The 22,008-nt window shown below is 45.0% G+C and overlaps 1 protein-coding gene across 7 annotated transcripts in view; it reads right to left on the bottom strand.

The window, feature by feature from the left end:
* The window catches only part of LOC308080967 (mitogen-activated protein kinase kinase kinase kinase 4-like), a 101,439-nt gene that overhangs the window by 26,149 nt on the left and 53,282 nt on the right, over positions 1-22,008 (bottom strand). For 2 of the 7 annotated variants that reach the window (XM_080423107.1, XM_080423110.1), the window contains exons 10-18: positions 20,339-20,514; positions 19,682-19,757; positions 17,915-18,125; positions 16,396-16,557; positions 15,159-15,245; positions 9,494-10,069; positions 6,843-7,007; positions 2,263-2,604; positions 423-523 (exon numbers count right to left, since the gene is read on the bottom strand). In XM_080423107.1, the coding sequence (XP_080279233.1) occupies positions 423-523; positions 2,263-2,604; positions 6,843-7,007; positions 9,494-10,069; positions 15,159-15,245; positions 16,396-16,557; positions 17,915-18,125; positions 19,682-19,757; positions 20,339-20,514 (1,896 nt within the window). The remainder of the gene's footprint in view (positions 1-422; positions 524-2,262; positions 2,605-6,842; positions 7,008-9,493; positions 10,070-15,158; positions 15,246-16,395; positions 16,558-17,914; positions 18,126-19,681; positions 19,758-20,338; positions 20,515-22,008) is intronic. The other 5 variants (XM_080423111.1, XM_080423113.1, XM_080423108.1 and 2 more) reach the window with 4 other exon arrangements.

Here is a 22,008-nt window from a genome sequence, read left to right as displayed (position 1 = left end):
AGGTAAAACCCTGACAGTCGGACAGCAGTAGACAGAAGTAAACCCTGACAGTAGGACAGCAGTAGACAGAAGTAAACCCTGACAGTAGGACAGCAGTAGACAGAAGTAAACCCTGACAGTAGGACAGCAGTAGACAGAGGTAAAACCCTGACAGTAGGACAGCAGTAGACAGAGGTAAAACCCTGACAGTAGGACAGCAGTAGACAGAGGTAAACCCTGACAGTAGGACAGCAGTAGACAGAAGTCAAACCTCCATTATCAGAGATGTGTCCCGTTATGATCAACAACGGACTAAAATACCATAATTGATAAAGTGACACCTCTGAGTAAATGTTTTGTAAAAACATCAAGAAATAACCACCAGACGTTATTCCATGAACCCCTGACGTGGTTGTGAGAGAGACGGTTGTAACCATGGTTACCTGCCGGCGTTCCTCTGGCCGCCCTGGCTGCTGGGCTGCGTTGGTAGCGGGGACTCCCGACGGGACAGCACAGGAGACCTGGACGTGGTCCTCACCGGGACCTGTCGACAAAAACACATCTCATTTATACCTGGATGTAGATACTGTTTTAAATTCTGGTGTCGGTATCGGCGAGTATGCCAGTTAGGGTGACCCCCCGTCCCGCATCTCGCCACCTACATTTTTTATCCCACGATTTTTATAACCCATTTTTTTTTACCCGGCGCCAATTGCCTAAGCTTGTAATCCTGGGCGCTACTCTCCCTCTGCCAGCCTGGGGAGAGCCCCGAACTGAGCTCATGCTTCCTTCAACGCATGAGGAGTGAGCAGGCCGCTTCTGATCACCTGACAGGGGGGAGTTTCCCCGGTAGGACGTAGCTTCTTATCACCTGACAGGGGGGAGTGTCCCCGGTAGGACGTAGCTTCTTATCACCTGACAGGGGGGGAGTGTCCCCGGTAGGACGCAGTTTCTTATCACCTGACAGGGGGGAGTGTCCCCGGTAGGACGTAGCTTCTTATCACCTGACAGGGGGGAGTTTCCCCGGTAGGACGTAGCTTCTTATCACCTGACAGGGGGGAGTGTCCCCGGTAGGACGTAGCTTCTTATCACCTGACAGGGGGGAGTGTCCCTGGTAGGATGTAGCTTCTTATCACCTGACAGGGGGGAGTGTCCCCGGTAGGACGTAGCTTCTTATCACCTGACAGGGGGGAGTGTCCCTGGTAGGATGTAGCTTCTTATCACCTGACAGGGGGGAGTGTCCCCGGTAGGACGTAGCTTCTTATCACCTGACAGGGGGGAGTTTCCCCGGTAGGACGTAGCTTCTTATCACCTGACAGGGGGGAGTGTCCCTGGTAGGACGTAGCTTCTTATCACCTGACAGGGGGGAGTGTCCCCGGTAGGACGTAGCTTCTTATCACCTGACAGGGGGGAGTTTCCCCGGTAGGACGTAGCTTCTTATCACCTGACAGGGGGGAGTGTCCCCGGTAGGACGTAGCTTCTTATCACCTGACAGGGGGGAGTTTCCCCGGTAGGACGTAGCTTCTTATCACCTGACAGGGGGGAGTGTCCCCGGTAGGACGTAGCTTCTTATCACCTGACAGGGGGGAGTTTCCCCCGGTAGGACGTAACTTCTTATCACCTGACAGGGGGGAGTGTCCCCGGTAGGACGTAGCTTTTTATCACCTGACAGGGGGGAGTTTCCCCGGTAGGACGTAGCTTCTTATCACCTGACAGGGGGGAGTGTCCCCGGTAGGACGTAGCTTCTTATCACCTGACAGGGGGGAGTGTCCCCGGTAGGAAGTAGCTTCTTATCACCTGACAGGGGGGAGTTTCCCCGCTAGGACGTAGCTTCTTATCACCTGACAGGGGGGAGTTTCCCCGGTAGGACGTAGCGCGTGGAAGGAACACGTTATTCCAACCAGTTCCTTTCCCCTCCATCAGGCGCCCCGGCTGACCAGGGGGAGGCAGTATAGAGACCTGGATTACTGCATGTTTTTACCCTAGAGGACACGGGGGGAACATGCAAACTCCACACAGAAAGACCCTTTCACCAACCCCACCTAGACGTACAAGCTCACAGCGTGTCACGTCCGTGCCGCGAGCTTGTACACCTGCTATTTTTGAACGGTTCTGAAGAATCTCCAAAGTGTGAGAAATACTGATTTAGAAAACCTCAGGTATTAATGAGTTAGTCAAATGTTTTAAATGGTCATTGACAGCTAGCTTTAGTTTTTAGCAACAACCTTGGTGGACACAGAGCAGGTCTCTGTGAATAGAGACCGGGGGGGGGTCCGTCCTTACCCTGGGAGGGGTCTCCTCACTGGGGTCCGGCTGGGCGGGGGTCTGGAGGAGGTGTAGGGGAGCAGGCTGGGGGTCAGTGCGTGCGGGGGATGGGTGGTGGAGGTGGTGGTGGTGAGGATGAGGAGGAGCGGAGGCAGAAGGAGGAGGAGGGTCCTGGGGGCGCAGGTGGAGCTGAGCAAAGCCAGGGGCCACGCCCCCAACGCCGCCACCACCCGGCTCCTCGCCGAAGGACTGGGAGCGGCAGTCGGCCAGAGGAGGAGGAGGAGGAGGAAGAGGAGGAGGAGGGGAGGAGGGGGCGGCGCTGTTACTGCTTTTTAGAGCAGCCAGGTGGGACCACTGCACCTTTTAGGGGGTGTGGGGGGGGGGTGGGGGGGTTGTGGGGGGAGACAGTGGGGTGGGGGGGTAAGGTGAAACAAGCAGACAACACAGTGAGGATGAGGCGGCCATTTTCTATAAAGGAGGTGTTTAGTGATACGTTTTTTTGGGTTAAAGTAAGTGTTAATTAGCTCTATATCGGGATAGTCATCGTCACTAGAGAGAGAGAGAGAGAGTGTTTGTTCAGTAACAGGGGCTCGGTCTCCCTGTGTCTACGGAAAAACACATGTTCAGGTCGTGATACCGAATTTGTCCAATCAGGAGAGAGAAGTCATGCAGGATAAACGAGTGAAATTGGAAGTTATTTAAAAAATAATTAGCAGACAAAGTTGGAGCTGGAACACTATAAGTCCTTAGTCCCTCCCTAAGATTTGTGTCTAGTTTTTATTTGTCTACGAAATTGTCGGTATATTTAGTCATAGTTTTAGTCGTCATATAGTCAGTGAAAAAAGGAAGTCAACAAACTCATTTTAATTTAAGATGAAACTTTTTCCTCATGAATTTGGTATCCCGACCTGAAAAGGTATTTCCTGTTTACTGTGACTGATTACTATCAGAATATAGAGCTTTAAAGTTTGAACAAAAACACACATCACTTATACCACCTTTATGTCCGTGTGTTTACACACATGCACACAACACAACACAACAGAACACAACACAACACAACACAACACAACACAACACAACACAACACAACACAACACAACACAACACCAGTGTTGATTTCGTCGACTAAAACTATGACGAAAAACGTTCGTCGACTAACTTTTGTCACTGACGAAAAATACATAAAAACTAAATAAAAACTAAGCTACGATGACTAAAACTAAGACTAAATATATTGTCAATTTCGTCAACAGATAAAAACTAGACTAAATGTCAGTGAGGGATCTAGTGGAGAAGAGATCCAGTAGAACTAAAAGACAAGTCATTTTATGTTTGGTTGCACTAGGGTGTGCAACCAAACAGCTCACAACGCGTCGCAGCGCGACGCGTTGTGAGCTTGTAGATCGGCTATTTTCAGCATGCAACAGAGTGTAAAATCAGCCATTATGACGCCATCAAGGCACCGCCAAAATACATTTTAGTCGACTAAATCAACTGTAGATTTAGTCGACTATAATCTTATGATATTTAGTCGACTGAAACTAGACAAAAACTAAAACATTTCAGATGACTAAAATATGACTAAAACTAAATGGAATTTTATTCAAAAGACTATGACTAAAACTACATCAACATTTTCTGTCAAAAACTAGACTAGACTAGACTAGACTAGACTAGACTACACTACACTACACTAGACCCTCAGGTTTTAGTCTAGTTTTAATTTGTCAACAAAATTGTCAGTTGGCTATATTTAGTCATAGGCTACGTATAGACGAGGACGATCAGAACAGAAAAGGACAAAGTGCCGTACCGTCGTCACTTTTTATTTCGCATCTACATGGAGACGCTCCAGTGAGTTCTAACGCTGTAGTTTGCATGCCAGGTGGCTAGGTGGCGCGTGTCGGTGTGACTCGCTGCCATATAGACCAGTCACGCATGCGTAGAACCACTTCCGTTCTACTTCCTTTATTTACGTACACGCAGAACAGCGTGGTTCAACTTAGGGTTGCCATGTCCGCTTATTATAAGCGACTTTGGGCTTGTTTTTCCTGTAAAGTTGCTTGTAAAAATAGTTGCGCGTTGCGTTTCTTTTGGGCTTGTTTTTTTTTTATTTTTTATTATTGTTTAAACAGTCCTCAAACATGTGCATGTCAAATTATTGTATTTATCGTCAGAGCCCCCTTCTGAATAACAAACACATATATATATATATATATACAGGGATGAGCTGTAGGGGGTGCTATGGGGGGTCGGCGACCCCTTAGTTCTGGCGCTATGGGGCTGGGAGCTCCACATGCACGCGCGAGCACGCACCGTCAGCTGCGGTCTTTAACACCTTAAAGTTTTAACAATAGCCTCTCAATGTTCGCGCCGTCAGCGGCGAGCCGTTCTCAATAGCGTCTACCTGGCTGCTTTGCATAACATTAGGCTACTGGAGAAAAGCCATGGACTTGAATTGAATGTGTTACATTCCTCTCACAATGAGAGACAACAGTCTCTGCACTGCAGAGTGTGAAGGGGATCACTTAGAAGAGGACCCAGTTCTCTGAGACAAGACAAAGACAAGTTGTCTGATTATTTTAAGTACTTATGTGTGGGTGAGTCTATGTAAAGGGCTTTTATATAAAACTAAAAGGAAAATAAAATAATTAATTAATTGAAACAAAAATAAAAACAACAAATTAACAATGCAACTAAATAATAAGATATAATTACATAAAAAATCACATGTTGAATACAGTATTTCAACTAGCACTGAGCTGATTGGCTATGTGCACATGCGAGCACGTGCGCTGCGCGTGCACGTGACGCCAGAAAATATAGCCCCCCTAGTTCAAAAATCCACAGCTCATCACTGTATATATATATATACATATATACAGATTTCCCTGTATTGCACGTTTAGATGGAGACGCGAGGTTGAGCGTTTTCAAAGATTTCCACCCTGGAAGGTGGTTTCACTTTGTTTGCGGATTCAAGCCCGGCAAACACCGCTCCCGTGTAAACGGACGGCACATCTGATACTTTATTTTGGCGTTTCCTGTAGAGACGGTCCTCGTGTAAACGGCACCATAGTTTCAGTCGTCATAACTTTGTCATAGCTTGATGAAGTTTAACCCTTTCAATCTGGGAAAGCACCGTTATTTTTATACTTCGGCTATTAGCAGATCTACAAGCTCATAGCGCGGCACTTTTGAAAAAGCTTGAAAATGTGTATATATATTTTTGCTGCATAAAGATGGGACATAAATACTGACATACACTGAACTACTTTTAACACATTGGGTGCCAGCATTTTTTCATAACAACTTACGTTGGGTGCCAGCATTCTCCCCATTGACTGCGTTTTGCTGTTTAAGGCTCTAGACTCCACGAGGAGCAAATCCATGTAAAAAAAAACATCCATTCATGTTGCGCGATGACCCTGGCTACAGCCTGGAACGATAACATTTCACTCGCGAGTTACAATGGGGGGGGATCGCGCATCGCGCATGACCGGTTTTCCCCACCGGAAACAGATTCGGAGATATAGGTGTTTTAAAGAAGGAAATAGACAGGAAGTGGATGGCAGCCATGTTTTTGTTTCCGGTGATCTATCTGGCCTATCCTTCTCAAGATCACAATGGGTACTCCCAGAGCTGCTCTAGCCCCGCCCGTGTGGAGAAAAACGAAAAAAACAAAAAGACATATTTCACGGTCTGGACCGTGTTCGGCACCGGACCGCTACTCTGCGCAAACACGGTTCAGACCGTGTTTGGCACCCGATGTGTTAAGAATAATTGTTTGAAAAATATCTTTGTTTACATCAAGACACAAAACCACACAATGAACATTCAAACAGTCGGGACACAAACAAGGGGGGGGGGGGGGGGGGGTTTGAGGCAATGAGTGATGAAGCAGGAAGCCGGCCACTAGCAGCGGCACGACCTCCGTCTGGAATCTGGGCCCCGGGTTCAAGTCCAGCAGTGGTGGAAAAAGTACTCAAATTCTTTACTTAAGTAAAAGTACCAATACTGCAATATAAAAATACTCTGTTACAAGTAAAAGTCCAGAATAAAAAATTTACTTGAGTAAAAGTACAACAGTATTGGCATCAAAATGTACTTAAAGTACCAAAAGTAAAAGTACTAAATAATTGAAAATAGCCGATCTACAAGCTCACAACGCGTCGCGATGCGACGCGTTGTGAGCTTGTAGATCGGCTATTTTCAAATAGCCTATGTATAAAATAGGTTTAAAGTGGTTAATGTATGTTTCATTATATCATAATTTATATCTGAAAAGTAACTAGTAACTAAAGTTTTCAAATAATTGCAGTGGAGTAAAAGTACAATATTTGCCTCTGAGATGTAGTGGAGTAGAAGTAAAAGTATTGGAAATTGGAAATACTCAAGTAAAGTACAAATACCTCAAAATTGTACTTAAGTACAGTACTTAAGTACACCACTGAAGTCCAGCCACAGAGGGACCAAACCTTTAACAGTGTGAACCGCTAACCGGGGCCAACAATACGCCAATGGTTCTAACCCTGTGGCTTGTTTGCCAACAAGCCCAAAAAACAAAAAAAAAGGATGTCTGAAGAGGAGAGTTACCTGAGGCTCCATGGGCCGGTGCATGGCGGAGGAGGCTTCGGCCGTCGGCCCGCCGTTGGAGAAGGGCTCTGAGGAGCGGGGGGGCAGGGGGGGCAGGGGGGGCTGCTTGGGGGGCGGGGCGGACTGCGGCGAGCCCTGGATGTTCTTGCGGTACCTCTCGTCGGCCTGCGGGGGGAGACATAGAGTCAGTGGGACGGGTCTAAATCGGGGGTCATAGGTTACGGGTGACGTGAAGAAGGGGCGAAAAAGCTGGAAAAAAGTGTAGGTGAATACTGAGAGGTTACTATACAGCACACACACACACACACACACACACACACACACACACACACACACACACACACACACACACACACACACACACACACACACACACACACACACACACACACACACACACACACACACACACACACACACACACACACACACCTGCTGCCTGCAAAGACTTTCATGGAATTCGCTGGAGTTACAAGGAGAGACACGTTAATGACACGTTAAATACATATTAATGACACGTTAAAGACATGTTAATGACATGTTAATGACATGTTAAAGACATGTTAATGACATGGCAACAGTCCCCAGTCACTGGAGAGAGAGGCTCAGGGCATCCAGCATGTTAGTGTGGGCCTCAGCCATCTCCATGCACTGGCCCTTACCGCACATACACACATACAGTATGCACATACACACATACAGTATGCACATACACACATACAGTATGCACATACACACATACAGTATGCACATACACACACATTATGCAGGTTTGGTTTCAGGGAGGCCATTCAGTGTGAAGAGAAATCCCCGACGAGGCTTGGTTTTCACTCTATGAAACAAACAGACCGCCGGCTAAAGACCATGATGACAGGAGTAGAGGGGGCGGGGCCAAGCGGTCAGGTGACCAGAGAGTGTGTAGTAGACAGAGCACACGAGTGCAACACCCCCGGGGGGGGGGCGGTTCGATTCCGGCCGTGATCCTATGTTGCATGTCCTTCCTCCTCTCTTGACTCAAGTCTCCTGTCTCTTTAACATCTTTAACACATCTACCCCCCCCCCCCCTTAACTGGGGCCGTGTCCAACACAGCCTTTTTTTTGTTGTCCCAGCTTAACCCTTTAAGACCTGAGGCGATTTTTTTAAATGTTTTAAAAATTTTAACAGTTTTTTGAAAAAAATCTAAAACATTTTTTTTCAAGATTTTTCAAAAATAGCAGATCTACAAGCTCGTAGCGCGGCACTCGGTGCCGCTCTATGAGCTTGTATATCTGCTGTTTTTGAATAGCCAAAGACATCTAAAGTGACACAGATGCGTTCCAGGTATCAATGGGTTAAAAAGTGCTCTTCTAAAACGCCCTTAGTTGAAAATGTTTTAACTCTCGACGCTACTGGTGTTTGTGGTGTAGCATAAGTATGCGGCGCTCCCGTTGACAAAACATTTCAAAACATACACGGCGCCCAGGAATAAAAGGCAGCTATTCCCCTTTGTGGTCGAGATGGGACCCAAATTCACAGTGAATTTGTTAGGAAAATAAGTATACAGTTATTATGACGGTCTAGCACATGTAAACGCAATCTATAATAAATTAAGTTACTATAGTCCCTAGACAACTATCGCATTCTCAAATACATTGCTTCATCCTTTTCTCGCTTAACCTGTTTTAATGGACCATTGCATCGGTCAAAACATAACGCCACAAAGGTTTTTTAGGATGCAGCATAGAGGCAAGCAACAGAGAAAGGCCAGAAAAGAGCAGGATTACATTAAACAAGGCTTGGTTGTGAGCCCTGTGGTTTTCCTTTCTCCCTCACGCCCGTTACGGCGCGCCATGCCGAAGGGGGCTGTGGCACGTTAGCCGCTCTGTTAGCGTCCCGAAAACATGACAACATGTGTGTCGCCGCTGTCTGGAGTATCTGGGCCTCCAGAGGCTCTGCCTTTCTGGGAATTCATTGCAAGTAATTTCCCTCTGAAGAGGGGAAATGAACTGAATTGTGAATTATTAATGAAGATCTTAGCTAGTCATGTGTGTTATAGAGGTCTTAGCTTGTCATTAGACCCTCCCGAAAAACGTGGGCTAAAACTCTTGATCATGCGGGCTAAAATCCTTGATTTTGCGCTGAAATATGCGTTTTCTTTTTGCAATTTTATGTGGTGAAATTGCGGAAAGTTGCGAAATATGCGGAAAGTTGTGAAATATGCGGCAATACGAGAAATATGAGATATGCGAAAAGTTGCGAAAAATGCAAAATATGTGAAAAGTTGCAAAATATGCGGAAATATGCGATGCGTTGCACATATTATGCGATGCGATGCGCATATTGTGGGATGCGATGCGCATATTATGCAATGCGATGCGGCCTTTTTGAAAAAAACTGCCTAATTATGCGCCATTTTGCTGATTATGCGGTAAATTCTGCGATCGCATAATCGCATTTTTCTGGAGGGTCTGTGTCATGTACGGGTTATAAAGCAAAAGAAAACCATAATGCGTGGCTCACACCACCTATCAGAATGGTGTGTGTGTGTGTGTGTGTGTGTGTGTGTGTGTGTGTGTGTGTGTGTGTGTGTGGAAGACAAAGCAAAGAAGAAACTAGAATCAAAGCAGGCGGTAGGAAGAGAGAGAGCGCCCAGGCCGAGGATGAGGTTCACCTCTCTGATAGGCTGGGGAGGATGACTGACAGGCTCGGCAGGCCTATCGGGCTCCGGGCTCTCCGCCCGGGGAGGCTTAGAGTCAGCGGGGGTTTCTGGGGTCTGGGGGCTAGCGGGATCGGAACCGGTGGCCGGGGTCTGGGGGGAAGCGGCGGTCTCGCGAGAGTCTGCCTTCTCCGGTACCGGTGCCGGCGTCTCGGGGGCCTCGGGGGCCTCGGGGGTCTCGGGGGTCTCGGCGGCATCGCAAAGGATCGCCTGGGGGACCGTCTTGAGGGCCTCAGGGGGACCACCTCTCGCCAGAGGGGCCGGGTTCTCCAGGACGTGGGCTTGTGGGGTCGCGGCGAGGGGAACTCTGTCTGGGGGGACGGCGGGGGTCTGGGGGGGTTTGGCCTGGCTGTCGGGGGCTTTGACGGGGTCTTTGGTGGTTGTGTTGTTGTTGTCGGCGGGCTGCTGTTGTTGTTGTTGTTGTTGTTTGTTGTGGTGCTGCAGAGACAGCAGGTACACCTGCTCCTGCTGCAGGCGCTTGTGAAGACGCTCCGCCTTACGCTGCTCCTCCAGCTCCCGCCACTTGAACTCCTGCGGCGCAGCAGAGTGGGGGTGGAGGTCAGAAGGTCAGCGGAGCGGGGGTGGAGGTCAGAGGTCAGCGGAGTGGGTGTGGAGGTCGGTTGAGGTCGGAGGTGGAGAGGAGGATGAAGAAGGTTACGGTACAGACACCACCCCATTGTTCTACACCTGTGGTTTTCAACCTTTTTCATGCCAAGGACCCCTAAAATGATATACATTTGGCCGCGGACCCCCATCTGAAAATGTTATGTGCCAGGAACCCCCAGAAGCAAAGATTTGAGTAAAAAAAGTTCCCTTTAAAAATATATATACTCATAGATTTGCACACATTTCCAAGATTTTTTCAAAAATAGCAGATCTACAAGCTCATAGCGCGGCACTCGGTGCCGCGCTATGAGCTTGTAGATCTGCTATTTTTTTTAATATGATCCCCTGGTACCCCCCCAAGGACCACTGGTGGTCCCCGGACCACTGGTTGAGATCCATTGTTCTATCTACACTGATAATGTACTGTCCATTAGTCAGTTATATACACTTTACTTTGCATATTGATTTGTTTGAATAAAGCACTTATAAAGGCAGTGGTTCTCAAACTTTTTCATGTCAAGGACCCCCAAATAGATATGTGTTTGGCCGCGGACCCCGCACCTGAAAAGGTGTTGTGTGTCAGGGACCCCCCAGAAGAGAAGATGTATGTAAAGAAAAAATATCAAAATGATTCATTATTAACGTTTTAGATATTTTTTTAAAAAATGTAGAAAAATAGCAGAACCCTAGAACCCCCCCCAAGGACCCCTGGGGGTCCCCGGCAGAACCCACTCAGAGAACCACTGCTATAAGGGACTACACTGCCCTACAAAGCCTACGTGCAGTAACTACATGAACTCTTTAAAGCCATAGTTACAGCACTAACAGGCTGTGTAGGGCAGGATACTGTATAGGTTTGAACTGTGTGAAATCTGCCAACAAAGAGGAAACCAAATCTTTCTAAAACAAGGACCATACCGGTGGTATTGCATGTTTAGCACGTTGACGTTAAAATATACCTAGACTAACAGTCAATGTTGATGGTTTTACAAAGCATACCGTTGTTGTTTTGTATTTGCTGCAACCAAGCAGCAAGTAGAGTATCAGCCACAATCTGTAGGTCGGTCTAAAGAACAAACTGAGAACTTGTGCTCATCACATGATTTTCCTCTCATTTCAGTTCGGTATGAAAATCAACGTGCAGAGACTTGATACGTTGCTTGAGGCATGGGTAATGCAACGCAGTGGACGTTGGTGTCACCTTTGCTTGTCCCGAGTTATGTTATCGTTGCACTTCAATGCAATCTGAAAAGTCTAGCTGTGTGAGTGCCTCAAATGAGCTTGTAGATCTGCTATTTTTGAAAAATGTTGAGAAATTGTGTAAATCATGTGCGAGCATTTGTAACTCAAGTCTTTGCTTCTGGGGGGGGTCCCTGGAACAAAACATGTTGACATGGGGGTCCGCGGCCAAATACATATCTAAAAATGTGGTCAGTGGTGCTCCAACTTTTCCATGTCAAGGACCCCCAAAATTATATGTATTTGGCCGCGGACCCCCATCTCAAAATGTGTTGTTCCAGCCAGGGACAGAAGCACAGATCGGAGTTAAAAATGTTCGCTGTAAAACATATATAATATATATTCAAAGATATGCACACATTTTTCCACAATTTTTCAAAAAAATAGCAGATCTACAAGCATCTGTATGTATAATATACAGATGATATACAAATCATATTTGTATATCTGCAATTTTTTTTAATACCCAAATAAATCACACGGATGCGTTCCCTGTCTTAATAGATTAACATGTGATATTCAAACATCCACTGCTTCTGTACGGCAACAGAGATGACAGAGAAGCAGAGGGTTTTTATCACATGAGAGTTTGAGTGAAAAGAAAAATATGTAAATACGGAAAAAAACAGAACCGGTATGCTTTTGGAAAATGGTGGGCAGTTATGTAAAGGTTGTTTCCCGCCACAGGCCTATTTCTGTCCTATAATGCCGACTTTCTTCTAGGAGAAACCATACATTAAGTTTTAAATAGCCGTGTTTCTGTGGACACGTCCAACAGCTCATTACAAATCGTCTGCGTCGGGCAGAAACCTCTTACCTCCATAGTCTAACTCTTTGTGTTTTTTCGTACAATTACGGCCCTACTTGGTCATACCTACAGTGTCACACAAAAGCGTCAAAAGTAGCAGATCTACAAGCTCGAAACGCGGCGCGAAGCGACGCGTTTCGAGCTTGTAGATCTGCTGCTTTTGATGTTTCTGAATTAGAATCCTGAAAAGTACGCGTTTTGGACATGTGAGGTTTCCACCCGACGGAGACGAAACACTGGTTTGGACTTTTGTCCACAGCTAGTTTTAGTCTCACCGAAGCCTCTTCCATCCTATTCCCTACCAGAGTGTCTCCTTTGTCAAACGGAAACAGAGATGTTTTTAAACACGTCTCCTATTAGTAAAAAAAACTGCTTCACAAAAGACAGAAAACTAAGACACGCCGTTTTAAACGTGTAGATTAAATAGATTATATCAATACATTCTCTTCGCTGTGCATTTCCTGGTTGTTGAGGTGCCTTCACATTAGGGCACGACACCGTTATTATTTTGAGGGATATAATTTGATATTAAGTATTAAGTACCTTTTGTAAATAACTTAAAGGGATAGTTCACCCCCAAAATGACTTTTTTTCTATCTATTAGTCACCGCATGGAGACTTGAATTCATGGATATGTTTTAGTTTTTGTCTCATTCCTGAGACAATAATTTGATGACCAGCAGCGGTTCCGGTCCGCTGGTCATCAAATTATTGGCTTAGGAATGAGACAAAAACTAAACAAGATATGACCCAGTCATATTATACCAGGTTGCGTCCCCGCACGGAACCAAATGGACCCGTGGCCCTGTACCCTTTCGCTCGCGGACAAACAAAAACGGCCAAAATGGCAGTAAATAGTAAATAGTTTATGAACGGAGCTAAATCAGTTTGGGTGCGACAAACACTACAAAATATCCATGAATTCAAGTCTCCATGGGGTGACTCGATAGTAAGAAAATAACTTTTTTGGGTGAACTATCCCTTTAATAACTTAAAAGTGCGATGGGAGGTTCTGATGTGTCAAGTGTCCAGTCTGTAACTATTCCCCTTTTTGACAGAAAAAAGCAGAAAAATACAAAGACCAAGACATCCTGGTCTTATTTTAACCACATCATAACATGGTGGCGATGCGTCTCAGAGCATGTCGTGACTCAATCAATGAGCTAAACATGCAGAACCACGGGTACGCTCCTCTGAAGCTAAGCTAATGAAGCTAAGCTAATGAATAAGGCACTCAGACAGTTTTCAGTCAAAAAAAAAGAACAATCAAATACGCTGAGTTTACACAATTATTGCAAAACGTAATGAAACGCAGACCAGCCAAGACAATGTGATGACTCAGTGGAGAAACACACCAGTTAGATCAGTTACAATCATCACACACACACACACACACACACACACACACACACACACACACACACACACACACACACACACACACACACACACACACACACACACACACACACACACACACACACACACACACACACACACACACACACACACACACACACACACACACACACACACACACAATGACTCAGACCTCCCCGACCTGTAAAGAAAACCTCCTCCGTCTGAACATTTCCTGATGGCAGTGGTGGGAAAAGTACTCAAATGTTTTACTTAAGTAAGAGTATCAATACTGCAATGTAAGAAATACTCTGTTACAAGTAAAAGTCCGGATTTCGAAATTTACTTGAGTAAAAGTATTGGTATCAAAATGCACTTAAAACTACCAAAAGTCGAAATTGCTCATTGTGCATAATGTCCCATTTCACAAGTTTTCACATGTATAAAATGTCAGAATAAAATAGCAGATCTACAAGCTCACAATGCGTCGCATCGCGACGCATTTTAGATCATGTAGATCGGCTATTTTCAAATGGTCGAAATGTATGGTTGAAGTGGTTAATGTATGTTTTGTAATAATAATCAAAATCTACAAAGTAACTAGTAACTAAAGTTTTCAAATAATTGTAGAGGAGTAAAAGTTCAATATTTGCCTCTGAGATGTAGTGGAGTAGAAGTAAAAGTATTGGAAATTGGAAATACTCAAGTAAAATACAAATACCTCAAAATTGTACTTAAGTACAGTACTTAAGTTAATGCTTAGTTAGTTACTTAGTTACTTTCCACCACTGCCAAATGTATCCAATATTCTCTTTCATTCTTACATGTCTTCATACACATTAAATGACTTTCTGTTATAAACACACACAGTTTTTTAAGGAACAGAAACGTATATGTAACTTTTTGTGGGACAAAAACAAACAGGCAAGTCAAAATAACACAATAGGTTATGTTTTAGGACGAATAAACATGGTATGGTTTATGGAAAAACAAATGCTAAAAGTAACATTGGTGTCAGCATGGGTTTAATCAAAGAAACATTGTCTGCTCTCTCCTGAAACCAAGAGTAGGTTGTTGCGTGTGTATGTGTGTGTGTGTGTGTGTGTGTGTGTGTGTGTGTGTGTGTGTGTGTGTGTGTGTGTGTGTGTCCGTGAGTGCCAGCAACATGGCCTGTGTGTGTGTGTGTGTGTGTGTGTGTGTGTGTGTGTGTGTGTGTGTGTGTGCGTGTGCGTGTGTGTATCATACCAGTAACATGGCTTGCTCATGCAGCAGTGTGTGTGTGTGTGTGTGTGTGTGTGTGTGTGTGTGTGTGTGTGTGTGTGTGTGTGTGTGTGTGTGTGTGTGTGTGTGTGTGTGTGTATCATACCAGTAACATGGCCTGCTCATGCAGCTGTGTGTGTGTGTGTGTGTGTGTGTGTGTGTGTGTGTGTGTGTGTGTGTGTGTGTGTGTGTGTGTGTGTGTGTGTGTGTGTGTGTGTGTGTGTGTGTGTGTGTGTGTGTGTGTGTGTGTGTATCATACCAGTAACATGGCCTGCTCATGCAGCAGTGTGTGTGTGTGTGTGTGTGTGTGTGTGTGTGTGTGTGTGTGTGTGTGTGTGTGTATCATACCAGTAACATGGCCTGCTCATGCAGTAGTTGTTGCTGCAGGATCTCCAGGTGTCTCTGTTCCTCCTCCAGCTGACGACGGATGTACTCCTGTCAATCAAGACAGAGCGCACGCTGTGATTGGCAGGCACACATAAGGAGTGGAAAAAAGGAACGGCAGCCGCCAACTTTGAAACCTTCCTGTTTTTTTCTCCCTCATCAGTTAAAGGGATACTTCACTTTCACATAAAATAAACATTAAAAAAAAATATTAAAAAAAAATGAAAGAAGTTATGGCAAAATAAAGGCCCCCTCACACATTAGTAGGACACTCTAATGCGTGAGGGGGCCATGAATTTTCCATTACTTTTTTCATTTATTTTTAATATATTTTTTAAATGTTTCCCCCCGCCGAAAGTGAAGTATCCCTTTAACACATCGGGTGCCGAACACGGTTCACACCGTGTTTTAAGTCTTTTTGTTTTTTTCGTTTTTGTCCACAAGGGGGGGGGGCTAGCGCAGCTCTGGAATCACCCATGAACACTCTTAAGAAGTAAGGGACAGACGGATCACCATGGCAAAAAATCTGGCTCCCATCCGCTTCCATTCTATCTCCTTGCTAAAAAATCTCTGTATCTACTTAACTTTTTACAGTGGGCAAAACGAGTCATTCTCGATGCGCGATCGCTCCGCAACGGTGACTCGCGTGAGACATGTTGTTGTTCCAGGCGTTAGCCAGGACCATCCATCGTCGTCCACGCATGCATTGTTTACGTGCGTGTGCTCGCCGTGGCGTCTACAGCTCTAAACAGCGCAGCGTTGCAAACGGTGAGATTTAATAAACCTTCTGGCACCCATTGTGTTAACTGTCAAAACTCAAGACAGATTTGCCATGCTTGACATTAACAGAGGTTCTGACATTCAGCGATCCAAGCATAAACGTATGGGTAGCCCCCCCCCCATCACCAAATCATTTAAATAGCAGTGTAGACATGTTTTTATTCTCTAGTAAAGTGGTTCCCAAACGTTTTAGCTCAAGACCCAAAAGACAAATTAGATCAGTTTGCCCGGGACCCAAACTAGTGAAAATAGCAGATCTACAAGCTCACAGCGCGTCGCTTCCCGCCGAGCTGTGAGCTTGTAGATCTGCTATTTTCCCCAACTTCTTGTGTGACACAAACACACACACACACACACACACACACACACACACACACACACACACACACACACACACACACACACAGTGTGTGTACAGTACCTGCTCGCGGTCGTTCCTCCTCTTCTCGTCCTCCGCTCTTCTCCTCTCCTCCTCCTCCTTGCGCCGGCGGTCCATCTCCTCCACGCGTCTCTTCTCGTCCTGCTCCCTGCGCCGCTGCTCACGCTCCTGCTGCCTCCTCATCTCACGCTCCCTGCGCTGTTGCTGTTGGACCGAGAGAGAGAGAGAGAGAGAGATAGAGAGTGTGATGACAGGTATGTTTCCATCATACAGGACAGTGAAGTGTGTGTGTGTGTAGGGGGGGGGTCGTTTCTTTGCCTATTCAAAAATAGTAGATCTACAAGCTCATAGCGCGGCACTCGGTGCCGCGCTATGAGCTTGTAGATCTGCTATTTTAGAAAAATCGAGAACATTTTTGCAAATCTTTACAAATCTTCAAAATCTCTAACAGTTTTCTGAAAAACGTATGTCGCTATAATATCAGTGTTTCTCAAACTTTTTCATGTCAAGGAACCGCAAAATGATATGTATTTGGCCGCCGACCCCCATCTCAAAATATGTTGATCCAGGGACCCACCAGAAGCAAAGATTTGAGTTAAAAATGTTCGCTTTGAAATATATATATTAGTATTCAAAGATTTGCACACATTTTCATGATTTTTCAAAAATAGCAAGTATAAAATAATGGTTAAAGTGGTTACGCAGATGCTTTTCCCGGTTTTAATGGGTTAATATATTAACCACTGGACACAAAAGCGAACGTGACGCCTCCTCCCCGCTTCCGTTTCCTCTTTACCGTCGTGCTAATCTCTCAAGAACAGATTCTGCTCTGCGTTGGAATCTGTCGTGAAAGGTTCGTCATAACATGTACGCACTGGGCTACAAGTGGGCGTGCCTTCAGATCAGGAAGCAGGCCGCGCTTTACCCAATCAAATGTAGTGGGCGGGATTCACGTGTCCGTCGATCTTTCCCCCTCGAAACAAACCCAAACTAATTTAACAATAGCGTCCGCGGAGCAGACAAAACCACGGAAAGATATTCACATTTTAACTTACTCTTTCATCATAGAAACAAGTGGGCTTATAACCAAAACGATCCATGTTCTCTGGGAGAAGTGGTGTTAGTGTTCCGTGTAGAAATATTGTTAGTGGGAATGAAAACATAGTGGCACCACCGGAAGTGAAAGCTGAAGGCAGACCAAAACCCCGGTTTCCTTTGCGCACGTGTGCTACGTCGCCATTGTCCCAGAGCCAAGTAAGATAGTACAAACAGCAGAGGGCGCTGTTTTTCATTCTTATTTGGTTCTGGGTTCCCAGATTGCCGTCGTGCTAATGTATCCTAATATGAATCAAAACAATGGAAGCATATATAGCTGCTACTTATCAGAAATGGGAATTCAAAAATAAAAATAAAAGATATTTTAAAAGATATTTTTGTGACAGGGAGAGATTGGGGGCGAGAGAGACAGAGAGTGGAGGGAGGGAGGGGGGATAAAGAGAGGTTGGAGTAAGATGTGCTCTCTCTCTCTCTCTCTCTCAGACACACACACACACACACACACCTCCTCTAGGCGCCTCCTCTGCTCCTTCTGCTGCTCGATGCGCTTCTGCCTCTCGGCCAGTAGTTGGCGCTTGTACTCCTCCTGCTCGCGGAGCTGCTGCTCCTGCAGGAGCTGCTGGCGTCGCAGCGCCTCAGACCGCTCCTTGTTCTCCTGCTGCAGGCGGATGAAGTCCCGACGCAGCGTGGACTCCCCAGGCTGGTTAACTATGGAGCTGATACAAAGTAACAGGCTGGTTAACTATGGAGCTGATACAAAGTAACAGGCTGGTTAACTATGGAGCTGATACAAAGTAACATGCTGGTTAACTATGGAGCTGATACAAAGTAACAGGCTGGTTAACTATGGAGCTGATACAAAGTAACAGGCTGGTTAACTATGGAGCTGATACAAAGTAACAGGCTGGTTAACTATGGAGCTGATACAAAGTAACATGCTGGTTAACTATGGAGCTGATACAAAGTAACATGCTGGTTAACTATGGAGCTGATACAAAGTATAATAATGTTAATATTATAGGCTGGTTAACGATGGAGCTGGATACAAAGTATTATAATATTAACCTCTGGATACAAAGTATTATAATATTATCCTCTGGATACAAAGTATTATAATATTATCCTCTGGATACAAAGTATTATAATATTAACCACTGGATACAAAGTATTATAATATTATCCTCTGGATACAAAGTATTATAATATTATCCTCTGGATACAAAGTATTATATTATTAACCTCTGGATACAAAGTATTATAATATTATCCTCTGGATACAAAGTATTATAATATTATCCTCTGGATACAAAGTATTATATTATTAACCTCTGGATACAAAGTATTATAATATTATCCTCTGGATACAAAGTATTATAATATTAACCACTGGATACAAAGTATTATAATATTAACCTCTGGATACAAAGTATTATAATATTATCCTCTGGATACAAAGTATTATAATATTATCCTCTGGATACAAAGTATTATATTATTAACCTCTGGATACAAAGTATTATAATATTATCCTCTGGATACAAAGTATTATAATGACATATAAATATATTTTTCTCAACATTAGCTAAAATTCTCAGCGTAGTGACTTTCAAAAGGGCAAATGACAAATCACACGGTTTCAACCTGAATGTCAGTGAATGTCATTTCAAACAAAAATATGTGCAGAGATCTTGGCTAGAAGTCTAAAGTCTGGGGTGGTTCTTTAAGACTGAGGGAGAGCAGGGCGGAAAGGTCCGCTGCTGGCTTGAATTCAGCGTTGAGACGCACACGCTTACAATGAATTCGCTCCTCTTTGCCTCGATGCAAAATCAACCAATCAGGCTGGAATGTGAAAATTCTGACAGATGGGATGGATTCGTCTTGATCACTTGACTAAAGAGATAATGTGTACTGATTTGTGTGATGTTTGGACAATGTGGTTTGGACAATGACAATGGTTTAATGACTATAGAGATACTGTGTACCGATTTGCATGGACAAAATCTGGATATAGGAGTACTGTCAAAAAGTAATGTGTACAAAAATCGGCCTCTTTGTGGCGCTATAACAGGCCCATGTTGGGGCAGAGGTTCTGCTCTGGCATCCAGGGAGTGTGTGTGCACAGTTTGGCTGCGATCAAGGCAACAGTGCTGGAGATTAGCTGTCCACAGACGGACGGACGGACGGACGGACGGACGGACGGACGGACGGACGGACGGACGGACGGACGGACGGACGGACGGACGGACAGGGAGACAATAAAAGGAGACGGTACCTGGGTTCTCCTTCCTGCTCCCCTGGTGGGTCCTCCTCCTCTTCCTCACTGCCACTGTATTCATACTCTGTTTCATCTGTAGAGAGAGAAGAGAATAACAACTAAAAATACAGTCATCACTATTATGACATTTTACTTGACAATGAATTGTCGCTCAAATAATTGCAATCAACGATTTAATTGTGTTCCTGTCATTAGAACATTATGAATACAAATGATATTTCTGTTTGTCTTTTAGGCTTCATAAACTAAAGTTGCACAGGGCATGACAAATAACTTACATCATTTTATAACTTTTACTTTTAAAAAAATCATCATGGAAATGATTGACGATTATGCAACAAAAAAAAAACGATTATCTCAAATAATTGCGAATAGGCGATTATGTAATAATTGTGACAGGCCTAGAGACATACAGAGGTAAGGTGGACAGATAGAGAGAGAGAGACAGAGAGAGAGAGAGAGAGAGAGAGAGAGAGAGAGAGAGAGAGAGAGAGAGAGAGAGAGAGAGAGAGAGAGAGAGAGAGAGAGAGAGAGAGAGAGAGAGAGAGAGAGAGAGAGAGAGAGAGAGAGAGAGAGACAGACAGACAGACAGACAGACAGACAGACAGACAGACAGACAGACAGACAGACAGACAGAGACAGAGACAGACCCACCCTTCTCTCCCCTCTTCTTCTTGGTGCGGTCGATGTGGTCTTTGAGCTGGATGCGGACCTGCCTCTCGTTGGGCTGGTCTCTGATGAAGGGGTGTTTGAGCAGCGTCTCTGTGGGGGGCCGCGCCGTGTAGTTCTTCACCAGGCAGCCCTCCATGAAGCTGAAGAACTTCTTGGACCTGGAGAGAGAGAGACAGAGAGAGAGAGAGAGAGAGAGAGAGAGAGAGACAGAGAGAGACAGAGAGAGACAGAGAGAGAGACAGAGAGAGAGACAGAGACAGAGACAGAGACAGAGAGAGACACAGAGAGACAGAGAGACAGAGACAGAGACAGATAGAGAGAGAGAGAGAGAGAGAGAGAGAAACAGAGACACAAGACCATAGGACAGGAGTTAGAAGTTAACACATTACAAATGCCTTCCAAATCAGTAGTTTATCAAACTTTTTCGTGCCAAGGACCCTCAAAATTATATATATATATATTTGGCCGCAGGGCCTGTCTAGCTGTCGTAATATCGTTGTGGTTTTCACACCACACGATTGATCGCCGACAAGGGATCACACACTGCAAGATTTCACCAAGATGCGATCCAGACCCGATACAGGACACTAATGAGTTTCATTAAATCATTCTGTCTCTCTCTCCGCGCACGCGCACACACACACGCACACGCGCGTGCACACACACACACACACTAGGGCATTCACGAATAGTGATTTTTAGCATTCGAATTATTCGACCTATAAGTATTTTATTTTATTTTTTGACGACTCGACTCAAGGAATGCGAGTTGATGTCACACTAGAGCTCACAGCTGCGTGTCTGCTGTAGAAAAGCCACAGATTTTTTTTTTTATAGAATAATCGACTTTGATTACCATGGTCGAATAGTGGTTTTGATAGTCGAATATTCGAATATTCGATTATTCTGTTAATGCCCTAACACACACACACACACACACACACACACACACACACACACAGAGAGAGAGCGCATGTGGTCCAAATGTTTCCATAATAACAGTTGCACTCCTGTGTACTGCTGATTCCAACGCTGTTTTATCAACATATTAAAGTGAGATGCGTTGGTTTTAGGACTATATTTAACAGCGATATTTAACATAGCTACCAATACAGTATGTATGACACCTGAATTCACCCACGGAATAAAGGTTTATAGCCTATATTGACATCCATCTATCGATACAGACAGACAGAGAGACAGACTTTCTGCCTGTGAGCACAGCTGTCCTGTGCTCTCATTGGCTGTAGCACGGATCTCCTCGCAGATTGATCGCAAACCCCGTTCATACTCCAGTCGGTGACAGAGCCAACTATCAAACCTGCTAGATATCGAGAAACGCTCGGGGAAGGCATCGCCGGGCGCTTGAGTCGCGACCGGATGATCGCCTCGCAGAGCCCATCACACACAGCGAGCAACACCTTGGCGAGCAAAGCCTCGATCTTGCGTCAGATCGGGGCTTTTGTCGGCGAGCGCCAAAATAGATCGGCGACAGCATAATCGTGGCAAAGGTCGTGCAGTGTGTACCATTAGATTACAGCAAAGTGTCACGAACCATTGATGATTAATTAGAATCAGCTGTGTGGAGGGAGATCATGTAGGATAAGTAGGCAGACTTATTCTAGAGGTTAACCCATCAATACCTAGAACGC

Source organism: Gymnoscopelus braueri, assembly GCF_963280865.1.
Source record: "Gymnoscopelus braueri genome assembly, chromosome: 24".
Taxonomy (NCBI): Eukaryota; Metazoa; Chordata; class Actinopteri; order Myctophiformes; family Myctophidae; genus Gymnoscopelus; species Gymnoscopelus braueri.
The sequence above is the reverse complement of the archived record's forward strand: the minus strand, read 5'-3'. Positions and strand labels throughout refer to the sequence as shown.